This window comes from Pseudorasbora parva, chromosome 24 (assembly GCF_024679245.1).
Source record: "Pseudorasbora parva isolate DD20220531a chromosome 24, ASM2467924v1, whole genome shotgun sequence".
NCBI lineage: Eukaryota > Metazoa > Chordata > Actinopteri > Cypriniformes > Gobionidae > Pseudorasbora > Pseudorasbora parva.
In genome coordinates this window covers 16,935,766-16,948,387 of record NC_090195.1, presented here as the reverse complement: position 1 = coordinate 16,948,387, position 12,622 = coordinate 16,935,766, and the positions used below count along the sequence as shown (strand labels likewise).

Sequence of the window (12,622 nt, the reverse complement as noted above, 5' to 3'; positions counted from 1 at the left end):
AAAGACCTGTTAGTCTGCCTTCAAAACGTCCACCTCCACTCCATTTATTATCCTAAAACCTGTTTGAGGTCGTTAGCTGCATAAAGACACCTGACCACCCCATACAATCCAACTACTAACATGGTCAAGACCAAAGAGCTGTCCAAAGACACTAGAGACAAAACTGTACACCTCCACAAGGCTAGAAAGGGCTACGGGGAAATTGCCAAGCAGCTCTGTGAAAAAAGGTCCACTGTTGGAGCAATCATTAAAAAAAGGAAGAAGCTAAACATGACTGTCAATCTCCCTCGGACTGGGGCTCCATGCAAGATCTCACCTCATGGGGTCTTAATGATCCTAAGAAAGTTGAGAAATCAGCCCAGTACTACACTGCAGGAGCTGGCCAATGACCTGAAAAGAGCTGGGACCACCGTTTCCAAGGTTACTGTTGGTAATACACTAAAATGTCATGGTTTGAAATCATGCATGGCACGGACGGTTCCCCTGCTTAAACCAGCACATGTCCACGCCCGTCTTAAGTTTGCCAATGACCATTTGGATGATCCAGAGGAGTCATGGGAGAAAGTCATGTGGTCAGATGAGACCAAAATATAACTTTTTGGTCATAATTCCACTAAACATGTTTGGAGGAAGAAGAATGATGAGTACCATCACAAGAACACCATCCCTAATGTGAAGCATGGGGGTGGTAGCATCAATCTTTGGGGTGTTTTTCTGCACATGGGACAGGGTGACTGCACTGTATTAAGGAGAGGATGACCGGGCCATGTATTGCGAGATTTTGGGGAACAACCACCTTCCCTCAGTTAGCGCATTGAAGATGGGTCGAGGCTGGGTCTTCCAACATGACAAGGACCCGAAGCACACAGCCAGGATAACCAAGGAATGGCTCTGTAAGAAGCATATCAAGGTTCTGGCGTGGCCTAGCCAGAGCTCAAACTCTGTGTTTCTCAGCGACAGGCCAGAAACCTGACTGATCTAGAGAAGATCTGTGTGGAGGAGTGGGCCAAAATCCCTCCTGCAGTGTGTGCAAACCTGGTGAAAAACTACAGGCAACGTTTGACCTCTGTAATTGCAAACAAAGGCTACTGAACCAAATATTAATATTGATTTTCTCAGGTGTTCTAATACGTATTTGCAGCTGTATCATACAAATAAATAGTTAAAAAATCATACATTGTAATTTCTGGATTTTTTAAATTTCGATTATGTCTCACAGTGGACATGCACTTACGATGACAATTTCAGACCCCTCCATGATTTCTAAGTGGGAGAACTTGCAAAATATCAAGGTGTTCAAATACTTATTTTCCTCACTATATAACAACCCTAAAACTTTTGAATGCTAGTGAAAAGTACAACTGCAAAGAAACATAGTAGAAAACAACCGTTTTTTTTGAGCCAACAAGAACAAAAAATATGTCTTTTATTAATCAAAATTAATCTATGAAGAAACTTCAGTGGTTCCATGGATGTTAAAGGTTCTTCATGGAGCCATGAATTTTAATAATGAACTTTTATCTTTAAGAGGAAAGCATATCAATATTCATGTACACATCAGACTCTCCTACCACCACTTCATCATATCTATGTTTATTTTCCTGTATGCCTACATGAAGAGGTTTCAATGAAGCTGCTGTAATGTGACTTGGCGCTAAGTGTTTCACTCGAGGCTGAGTTTCTGCTCATGTCTGTGCCTCAAGGCCCATCTGTCTATTTCTCAGATGTTGCCACACACACCTCCGCAGAACACTGTTCATCTGAGTGGCGACTATCACAGTCGTCGGCTAACCTTGGCTGTCGCTCGTCAGCATACTTTTGATGAAGAAAACATTGAGAGGTCAGGGATCTCATTAAACACCTTTTTTTTAATAAAGACTGCTGACTTCCTTCTTGCTAGTGAATTTGACACAGTTCATTTTCTTGTAGGCTACCACAAAAAGCTATATATATATATAGACAATATAGATACCACACACACACATGTATATGCATGTATGTATTAAAGCAACACTGGGTAACATTTGCTCTCGGGGTCCCCCTGCAGTTGTGAAAAAATAATGTCCTCAACTACTGTCGTAAGATCTGTCATCCTACAACAGGGGATGCCATCGCGCGTGCATTTGTTGACATGACAGCCCTGATAGCCCTGAACTAGTAATGCACGGGTCGTCTCATAACACGCGGACCCTGTATGTCTATTTATTGGTCGCGGGTGCGGGGCGGGTTGTAAAAATATATACAGTGGTGCGGGGCGGGCCAAATAACTTCATAAAAGCGGCCCGCGGGTTGGTGCAGCACTAACAGTTACCCTGAACACTGCAGGAGGAGTTCACATGCAGGTGTTCTTCTGGCGTCGCGTGTGAAATGTCTTCATCCCAGGTACAGTCAGTGGCATATGTTTCAGCATGTCATGTGAATATAATTTCATGGGTTTTATTTTTTTCAAACGCCAAATAATCGCGATGCTCATGTTTACAAGCCAGCGTTATTATAGTAGTCTATTGGTTACCGTTTTACAGAATCTATATGATACTTCAATTCAATGTTTGAGTGGTAGGTAATCACCGTAACAAGCAGGACAGCATCGGTCGGGCACGCCTCCTTCAGCTCACGCCAACGAGCAAACGCTGGTCCAATGTTGATCCTCGTCCTGCCTTTAATCCGATCACGTTTTCATTTCCTCTTATTGCTTTCCTCCAACAAAACCTTTTATTTCTTATATGTCTCTGCTGCTTCGGACATGACTATATTATCCGACGAACAAAGTTGGGCACGCACGTCTGAATTTAAGGAAGTGTGGGTGTTGGTGGAAGTGACGTATATGCCGTAAAGCAGTCGAATTTTGTAGTTCTTTTTGTTCTCGGGTTACTACCCGAAACCCGAAGTTTAAAAGTACGATTAAAAACGATACAGACCCCATCAGGCTATGGCAGACGTGTCATTCAACCTATTTTAAGTAGATGTATCATAACAAGAGTCTTGAAAATATATTATGAAGGTTGAAAAGTTACCTGGTGCTGATTTAATATGTTTTTGTATTAAAATATGTCCGTATGTACATCTTCTTGGACTTAAGGATAAGAGATTAAAAATTAACTTCCAAAACTTACTGTCCGGAAACAGTGGTACAAGATGTGATGCTGGTCTTTCAAGAGTCACTCAACCTATCTGTTTATAAAGCCTATAAAAACAGTCTCCTCTATTCACAAAAATCCTTTATATTTTATAACATTTCAGTTTGTGATTCTTATTAAGTGGGGGTAATTTTTTTGAATGCTTAACCTAACCTAAGTCTCTGAGATCCTGACACCTTGCACTTCTGGAGACTCCAGGTAGGTTGCAGTTCTGGAAAATGGTGGAGTTGGAGACAAAAGGTTTCCTGATGGTTTCACACTTAAATCTTCACCTTAATTCTTAATTCTTTTGCAGTTAACGTGTCTTTTCTTCACCAACGGTTTTTGTCTGAACCTGCTGACCCAATGAGCATTTCACTGTCCAATGGTCATGCCTTAACTGCAATGTCTAGTATTGCATTAGTATTGTATCCTTTTCATGGGCATTTAATCATTTTTGAAAGGTTTTTTTTTTTTTTTTTTGCTCATTTTATCTGTATAAGAAAACATGTCTAATAAATTCTGCACACCTGAATATAAGGTATTTTTCATTTTCACCCTCCATGAACAATCATATATCACTTATAAATTATTAAATACAAAATAAATTGTACTTATTAGGATTAATGTGGTTTGGAATTGGTAAAATGTGCCAGAAAAAAATATCTAAATTATATATGTATGCATATATGTTACTTTTTATATATATATATTTACAACAATGAGAGCTTGTGTATTTTTACATTTTCATTTAATTATTTATTTATTTCAACTAAGGGAATTGGGACTGGTAAATTGTTATAATGCACACACAAAAATACCGGCTGTAAAATTGATGAATTTCATATGCTTTGTGAGATTAACCACTTTTATTGATCATTGTGTACCTTTTCTACACAAAAATGCATCCCACATGCCTTTTAAGATTTTTAAGATGATGTTCTGAAAATAATTAGGTGAAACATAAGAAAAAGTTAACGAAAATAAGTAATATAAGGCGCCTCTGTCTTCAGCAAGAAGACACTGTTTATGTATTGCTGAAGATGAACAGCGTATCTCAAAGTACTTTGTCGCCACCACTGGTCAGATTATGAACTGCACGATGTCACCAGACACCGCTTTAGGTCTCGTTTGATGAAACTATTTATCCTTTACTCACTAAATGTGCGTCTGTTAAAACAGCAGCAACCGGGGGTGGTAGTTAATTGCGAAGTTCAGTCAAGGTTATCAGTGTTTAGATCTCTCCAGCTATTGTTTATTTGAAATTGACTTAATTATCAGTGTGGTGTGCTTGATTAACTGGAGGAGCCCATTGTGAATAGTTGATCACTCGAGACAGACTGAAGTATGCCGTCTCTGCTTGTTTTCCTCCTGTCACGCTGCCTTTGAAGTCCGGTGATATTTCTTTAGACTTTGAAGTCGGTTCGGTAGCCTCCGAGTAAAACAGCTCACCCAGCGTCAGCTAGTGGCTTGTTTACTTCGCTTTCTCTTGCTTCGACTGGATAATTTTCTAGGGGAAATATAATTTTCATGTGTTTAATGTTTATGCGTATTTGCTGTTCAGTGGAATTAAGTCTTCTTCGGCATAGGCAATTAAAGGATTCTGGGTCTGGATTTTAAATAGAGACAGTTTGTGTTTATAATCATTTTGTTTTAGGATATGCTGTGCATGACATCCTAGAATTTATAATGTCCTTTGTAGTGTGTGTATCTCATGGTGTATCTATACACCTAGCGAGCAAAAAAATATTTTAGAATGTTGCTTTACAGTCTTTGTATCAAAATTGAAATACATTGTAGATATATTACTTTCATGTGTTAAAAAAAAACGTTTCCTTTAAATGTTTTTGTTATTTTTTTGGCTGCATTGCATTTTGTATTTTTAGTACAGGTATTGAGTCAAACTTTTTCCATCTTGTATATGTGAACAACACTAGTTTTGCCACTGGGGGTCAGTATGATCTCACTTTCAGACCAGCAGAGACCAACTTCTTAAAAGGCCTAGAAAATCAAAGCAGATTTCAGAGCCGCACACCATTATTTTCACCATATCTTTCAATGGCAGTAATAATCAGAGTCCTCATGAAAAGCTGTTGCTGAAGAATGCACACCATAGACTTAACCAGACTGGTGCTCCAATTCCATATAATCAGTCCCCTCCACTTCACTGGCCTCAAATGATTTAATTTGGTCACATATCAGCCAACAGGTAGAACTCTTTGTGTGGCACCTGGGTCTCTCTGAGAGGAATAGCAATGTTCGGTGATCAAGAGAAATGTACTCTTTTGTTGCTGGATGGCTGGGGCCATTGAAGTGAGAGTCATTGAACTCTGTCTGGCACCCAGATTACAGCACCGCTGCTGCTCGGGGTTTCCAGTGAGCAGTTCAACTGAATGGAGAGACCCAGAGACCGAGAAAACAGCGGCGTTCCCACCAGGTTACGCAAGGGCATGTTTTCTCTCGCTTCACTCATTAGAACATTTTCACAAGCACCCCCAGCGGGTTTGGTGAGAGGCTTCGGGCGGCCAATTTAATTAAAACCACAGTGGGCGGACTCATCACAGCTTTTGGTTGACACTTGCAGACAAAGAATCCGTTTTTTTATCCTCTCTACTTCCCACCCTTCTCTTAACCTTAAATGTGAAAATCCTCAGATGTTAAGGGCCTTAACTGTTTGGGACTTGCATAAAACCATGCTTATCTTTTCTCTCCTCTTTTAGACAATCAGATATTGGCTTTTGGACAGCTTGTAAGCACATCCAACACTTATGAGGATCACGACCCCAAAAAGGGCAGAAATCCTGTGACGGTTGCCACCGACAAGCCACTTTTATGGAGCATGGGAATTAAGCGATTGTGAACAAAGCAATGGAGCACCAATACTTAAGAGTGCCTTTTTCACCACCAACAACCTTCCACCTCAATGAAGACAATGAGTAGTGTATCCTTTTGATTTATTAACAGCCAAATATAAATGTTAACACGCACAAAAAACAAGATTTATACAAATGTTTGCATTCAGTCCATCATCCAACATGGTTTCAGGCAGCCGAAGGTCTGTTTGGCTTCACAGTGCAGCTGGTTCAACCACCACTGTTAACAAGAGAAATGATATTCCTGCTTTAATCACAGTAAATCAAAGACTGGACACAAAGCATCAGTACAAAGGCAATTTGCACATCAAGCTGAAATGCACTGGAGTAGATTACATGTAATGATTTTTGTAATTAACTATTTTTTACAATTCTAGCAATAAAATGTCTGAATTAAACTGGTAATTGTGTTTTTGTGGATTACTTACACAATTATGTTGTTGATGGGGATGTGGATGAGTTTGACAAAGAATCCAATGAAGCCCATGATGGCAAATCCAATCGCTGTTGCCATGGCAATCTTTTGGAATTCTAGACAGAAGGGAAAAATGAATTAAGCTACTTTTTCATAATTAAATGAAAATCAAGTACATGTTAAATATGCTCAATAAATACAAATAAAAGATTGTATATAGTCTTAAGGCAAAGTTAGCTTAATATTTCTGAAAACAAACTCAGTCAACATAACAGTTAAGAACACAGGCTTGTAAAAGAATACAAATTGAGTATTTTTAAGCATTACTAGCATTTCATTTATATATCTTCTGCCACAGAATAATAATAAAAAAAGTTAATTATGGTTCTTGTTTCTCTATATTTTGTGTGTACATGTACCTATATATAAATTCTGACTTCTCAGAATTGTGAAACACACGCATTCATTTAAATAAAATTACCTTCATAATTTCCTTCATTCCATAGCAGAAACTATTTCATAAATTTACACTGAAACTACCCTCTGGTTGTAACATTTGTTTCTTAAATGTACTTTTTTTGCTAGTTTTCACAGATATGGCTTAAACTAGTCCCAGACGAATGTTTGAGATGTCTCAAAGTAACTTGAACTGACATTTTTTTAAAACAGTGCCATCATTTTGGCTAAAGATGCACACCAGTAATGTATTTCCTTTGACGGCATGTTTAAAAAAAAAAAAATACATTCTAATTTAACTAAGGCCTAATCCAAGCCCCGTCTGTGAAACCAGCCCTTGAATAGTTTTTTATATTATAAATTCTAACGTCAGTTATCCTTGAATGTGTGCTTATCAAATCTTTGAAATTCAAAGACAATGTACTGGACATACCTTTTCTATCGGGCTTTGTGCATCTTTTCACGAGCCTGATGGAGTCCTTGACGAACTGCCTGCTAGGCTCCACAAACTGCATGACCTGATCCATCCTGATGTGATGCTGAACACAGAACAGAACATTAACTTCACAGAAAAAGACACGAAACAAATCACATCTCACATAAACCACTTACCTATTCTACACTATAACTTAACATTAATTTCGATAACGTATGAATTGATTGGAACCCTCCGCCCGAAACCCAAGCACAGGAATCATGTCAAGAGCTAGTTTCTAAAATGTCTCCTCTGAAGGAAGCAGCTGTTACATTCCTGACTTAGTTAACTTACCACAAGTCTTTAATAACGAATTCGACTAACGTTACTAATCTACAGTTTGACTTCTTAGCACTGTTAGCCTGAACGCTGCCCACGTTATACTGGATAAGAAACAGCTGTAAATGTTTATGTAATCGTGATCTATAAAATCATTAGAACATATTCAACCAAAAGCGAAGTACTTTTTAACTAAGGTTATGAAAGTGTTCGTATGTGTGTGATCAGTCAGAAATTGTTTACCCTGAAACTCGCCGATCAAAACAGACACGTCGTGAGTAAACTGTATAACCTTATTTAAAGCTAAATTCTTTACTTAATACCAGTGTAGATGTCTAAAAACGCAAAGTAGACAAAAATAAACTTACCTGTGTTGGCAAATCAAAGGAATAAGCAGTGGCTCAGCTGGATGTAACAACCTAACTCGGCTGTGTCTTACGCCACGTAGATTTAACTGCGGAAAGACTGACGCAGCGTTCAGAGCGACGCATGCGCACTAGCTCACAACTCCTGCGCTCAATGACGTTCTCACTGCCATCTAGCGACTGGAGTTTAGAGCGCAGCGACTTGTCCACATCATCATTGTCATCTATCTATCGGTCTCTGTCTGTGTCGTGAGGGTTGCTGGCATATATAGCTATACATGAAGCGAATTTGCGCGGTTTTTCTACATAGTTTACATTTTCATTTGCTGAGGTTCACTTTTTTTTCATTACTAATACATTATTAAAATCAATTAGATAGAGATATAGGCTTCTTGGCAGTGGTGGAGGAAGTACTGAATACTTAAGTAAAAGTACAAATAACCAGAGCCATATTTACTTAAGTAAAATTAAAAGTAGTACAACGACAATCCTACTTAAGTAAAAGTAAAATAGTACTTGATTTTAAATGTACTTTTAGTATTAAAAGTAAAAGTACTTGTATAACAACTTATTCTCTTAATGTCTATATTCTAATAATTAAAAAGAAGAAAACAGTTTGGGTAGTGGTGCTTTAACTAAGTTAGTTTTGGGGTAATGTAGGCTAATTGTGCCTATCATCTGCTGCCAAGTTTACATTCTGACTCACAATATCAGGTGATCTGCAGAGTTAAATATCAATATTCAGAAGTAACATTTTCATCAGCTTTGATGTATTCATAAGCTTCATATTTATGAGGATTAATCTTAAATATAGGATATGCTTCAGCTTTCCTTTTATATTCTTAAATCAATAAATTCAATTAGAATAATGCTATATGGTTGTTAAATTAAATAATTTACACTGACAAATTACAACTGCATTAAATAATGTTATGAGATTGTTTTAACTATATATTTTTAATCCAATAAGAAACGTTGGAAAGAATGTTTAAACTAGGGCCGGGACTTTAACGCGTTAATTAAGATTAATTAATTACGTGACTTTAACGCGTTAATTAATTACGCAAAAAAAATAAAAAATTTAACCGCATTTATTTTTGCACCGCGGAACGTTTTTCAATAAATCAGTTTCGACGGACCGATTTTACTGGAACACCAACTAGCGCTCCGGAGTCACGACAACAACATGGGTGCGTCTCAATCAGCTCCCTAGTTCAGTAGTCAGGGCACTGATCAGGGAGTCAGCCAATTGACTTATGTCTTGATCAGTGCCCCGACTAGGGAACTAGGGAGCTGATTGAGACGCAGGGCATGAGTGAACATGAACGAAGAAGCTGATGAGACTGCTTTGCTTGGCCCCGTGGATGGGAAATTTTGTTTTAAAAAACGAAAGCATGGAAGCGTCGTCAAGAGCAGGGTTGTGTGCAAGCTATACAACAAGGAGTTAGCGTATCACCGCAGCACATCGAGCCTCAAATATCACAAATATGCTTTTGCTAAACTTAATGGCAAACATTGCGCTGGTCTGCTGGACTGAAATAAATAAACAATATTTTGTTGATTAAGCTTATGTATTCAGTCATTATTCAATGGTATACTAAAAATACATGTGAAAAATTACTTCTCATTGTTCTCAGGTCAAATATTTATATGCGATTAAAATGCGATTAATTTCGATTAATTAATTACAAAGCCTCTAATTAATTAGATTAATTTTTTTAATCGAGTCCCGGCCCTAGTTTAAACATGAAACTAAACTACCAGTAAGTGGCGGCAGGTCTTAATGAGTGAATCATTGAGTCGGTTCGTTCAAACGGCTGATTCGTTCATAAATGAGGCAGTCGTTTAGGAACAGGTCGTTGAATCTTTGATTCAACCGATTTATTCAAACGCTGAATCATTCATTATCACTATTGCTGTGAGATGCGTTGTGGTTCTAATGTTGAAACATGATCTGATCTTGGGAATATTTTGGCATCTGTTATTGAACAAAAGCAGTTTATATTGCATCTAAAATGTAAGTGACTAATTTTAATTAATTCTTTATGGAACTGTCATGAAATCAGTGTCACATTGTCATGGTATTCAGGAAAACAGCACTCTTGGTCGAGTCATGTGATGTTTTTTAACTGTATTATACGTTATGAAATATAAAAACCTTCACATTTTGAATATTTACTGCAGTATTTACTGAGTTTCTCTGTACGAGTGGCGTTGGTTTGTTTCCATTTCTCCTCGAGAGGCAGCGATTGTCAACAGCGCAACCATCAGTTCATACATTAGTCTATTATTATGCATTAATTATCCGAACAAACCTTAATCTCAAGCCCTGAAACTGATCAGAAAATGTAACGAAACGTTGTAGAAATGTAGTGGAGTAGAAAGTAAAATATTTGCTGCAAATTGTAACGAAGTAAAAGTAAAAAGTATGCACTATTGATTCTACTTAAGTAAAGTACAACAAATACGTGAAAAATTTACTTAAGTAAAGTAATGAAGTATTTGTACTTCTTTACTTTCCACCACTGCTTCTTGGTCCGGCACTAATAGGAACTGAACAGGTTCATTTTTAAAACCATCGCTCATTGTTAGTTAATAATAATGTTAACTTATTGGATACCTTACTGTAAAGTGATAAAGTGTTACCAAATAATCTCTTCTTTAGAATTGCAAGGCTTAAAGGTGCAGTGTGTTGTATTTATGAGGATCTATTGACAGAAATGCAATATAATATACATAACTATGTTTCCAGGGGTGTATAAAGACCTTACATAATGAACCGTTATGTTTTTATTACCTTAGAATGAGCCATTAATATCTACATATACGCCGCAGGTCCCCTTACAGTGAATTCGCCTTTTTGCGCCGCCATGTTTCTACATTAGCCCTAAACGGACAAACTGCTCTACAGTGCGCTAGCTACTCTGCTCTCTTTCCGACAACAACATTTTTGTCCTGTGTCGGCCACCGTAGCTTCTCTGTGTGCTTCAAAAGGGAGGGGTGAGTGGTGGGCAGTTGCAATTGACAACCTCACCACTAGATGCCGCTTAAATTCACACCCTGCACCTTTAAGTTTACAAAGCTCCAAAGGCGACTTGGTTATGAAAATCATTAGATGGAGGAAAAATTATATTTCACAGCTTTTTCATTTGCCCACAAAAAAATTCTTATGTGTAGCATCTAAAGGGATATGGTGATGGAAAAAATATATGAGATGAGGCCGAGGGGGGAAATTATATATAAATGATTTTGTGTTCCACCGAGAAACTCACTTGAAAACCTTTTTAGTTCTATGGAACCCTTGAAAGGACATGTTGGAAAAATATGGAAATTTATCAACTGGCTTCTAGAGACAGGCTCCAAAAGGGAGTCAAATCTATATCCTGTATCTACAGCCTGGTACAAAAAGTGGTTTTGGTCTATACAGCTAATTGTGCCCTTCATGACAACTGTTAGAGGGTGAACTTTTTATAAGTCATCCATTAAAATTATATTTTAAGCCTGAAAGTTCTGCATAATTAAGGGAATGGCCACTTGAGCAATAGCTGGATGGGTAGAAGTGGACAAAGTACACAACTTTATTACTTGAGTAAAAGTAACAGTACTACTGGTCAAATATTACTCTGTTACAAGTGAAAGTTCTAAAAACTGATTTTTACTTTAGTAAAAGTACAGAAGTATTTGTTTTCAAAAGTACTTAAGTATCAAAAGTAAATTTCCTGTTTTATGTCAACGCATTATTTTATTATTGTTGTATAAATAAACACTATGCCATCATGATGGTTTAAGCCAGTCAGTGATGCTCCATCAGACATACTAGCATACGACTAACTTAAGCTAATTTAAATACTTGTATAAGTTACAAAGCCCTTTACAAAGCTGCTGTCACTTTAAGGCAGAATGCACGGATCCAATACACTGATACACATCTGATATTCTCCAACTGTTTACCTTCACATAATGCATAATCAACTTTGTTTATGTGAATACTCGCCAAAATGAACATTTTGACACCCGTCTTCTTCCATTTTGCTTTAAACTATAAATCAGAGCTCAAAAAATGCTGTGAAATCATTGAACTTCACGTGACCCTACAAGAGTGATTCCTTGTTAGAAACCCAAACACATTTTAAAGAAGAAAAAATCATCCACTGACTTTCAGAGCTGCCACAGAAACGACTTTTAACTTTGAGGACCTTGATAGAAATGTAGTGGAGTAAAAAGTACAATATTTGTCTTTCAAATGTAGTGAAGTTAATATCATAAGTTTCCAGAAAAAATAATACTCAAGTAAAGTACAGAAACTCAAGTGTACTCAAGTGTACTTAAGTACAGTACTCAAGTAAATGTACTTAGTTACTGTCCACCTCTGGGTTTCAGTAACTAGGCACCTAAGCTACACCCACATCCCGCCTCTTTACCCATTTTTAATTATCCGGCAGTGACACCCTGCCAAAATGGCAACAGCCGACTTTAGGCTTCAAAAATGCTGTTCAAAAACCTACAGTGACGTCACGGACACTAGGTCCATATTTTTTACAGTCTATGGAAAAAACATATCACTGCGTCCGAAATCGCATACTGTCTATAGGTACTTTCTACATTTGAATTTGACTTCGCTCTATATAGTATGAATATAGGTA

The 12,622-nt window shown here is 37.6% G+C and overlaps 2 protein-coding genes across 2 annotated transcripts in view; one reads left to right on the top strand and one right to left on the bottom strand.

Moving 5' to 3' along the window:
* Positions 1-6,207, top strand: part of tpk1 (thiamin pyrophosphokinase 1) — an 85,558-nt gene extending 79,351 nt beyond the window's left edge. Inside the window, exon 8 of the mRNA XM_067435331.1 lies at positions 5,837-6,207. Within this exon, the coding sequence (XP_067291432.1) occupies positions 5,837-5,976 (140 nt within the window). The 3' untranslated portion in view covers positions 5,977-6,207. The remainder of the gene's footprint in view (positions 1-5,836) is intronic.
* sec61g (SEC61 translocon subunit gamma) lies at positions 6,054-8,141 on the bottom strand. Its single transcript, XM_067435332.1, has 4 exons — positions 7,983-8,141; positions 7,294-7,399; positions 6,418-6,520; positions 6,054-6,209 (listed from the first exon to the last, which is right to left on the bottom strand). The coding sequence occupies exons 2-4, from the start codon at positions 7,385-7,387 to the stop codon at positions 6,200-6,202; spliced, it is 207 nt and encodes a 68-aa protein (XP_067291433.1). The 5' UTR covers positions 7,388-7,399; positions 7,983-8,141; the 3' UTR covers positions 6,054-6,199.
* Positions 8,142-12,622: the final 4,481 nt, after the last annotated feature.

Excerpts from the sequence above, each read along its gene's own strand:
- sec61g (XM_067435332.1), bottom strand. The coding sequence starts at position 7,387 with ATGGATCAGGTCATGCAGTTTGTGGAGCCTAGCAGGCAGTTCGTCAAG. Across the intron at positions 6,521-7,293 it reads CACAAAGCCCGATAGAAAAG|AATTCCAAAAGATTGCCATG; the intron begins GTATGTCCAGTA and ends CCTTCTGTCTAG.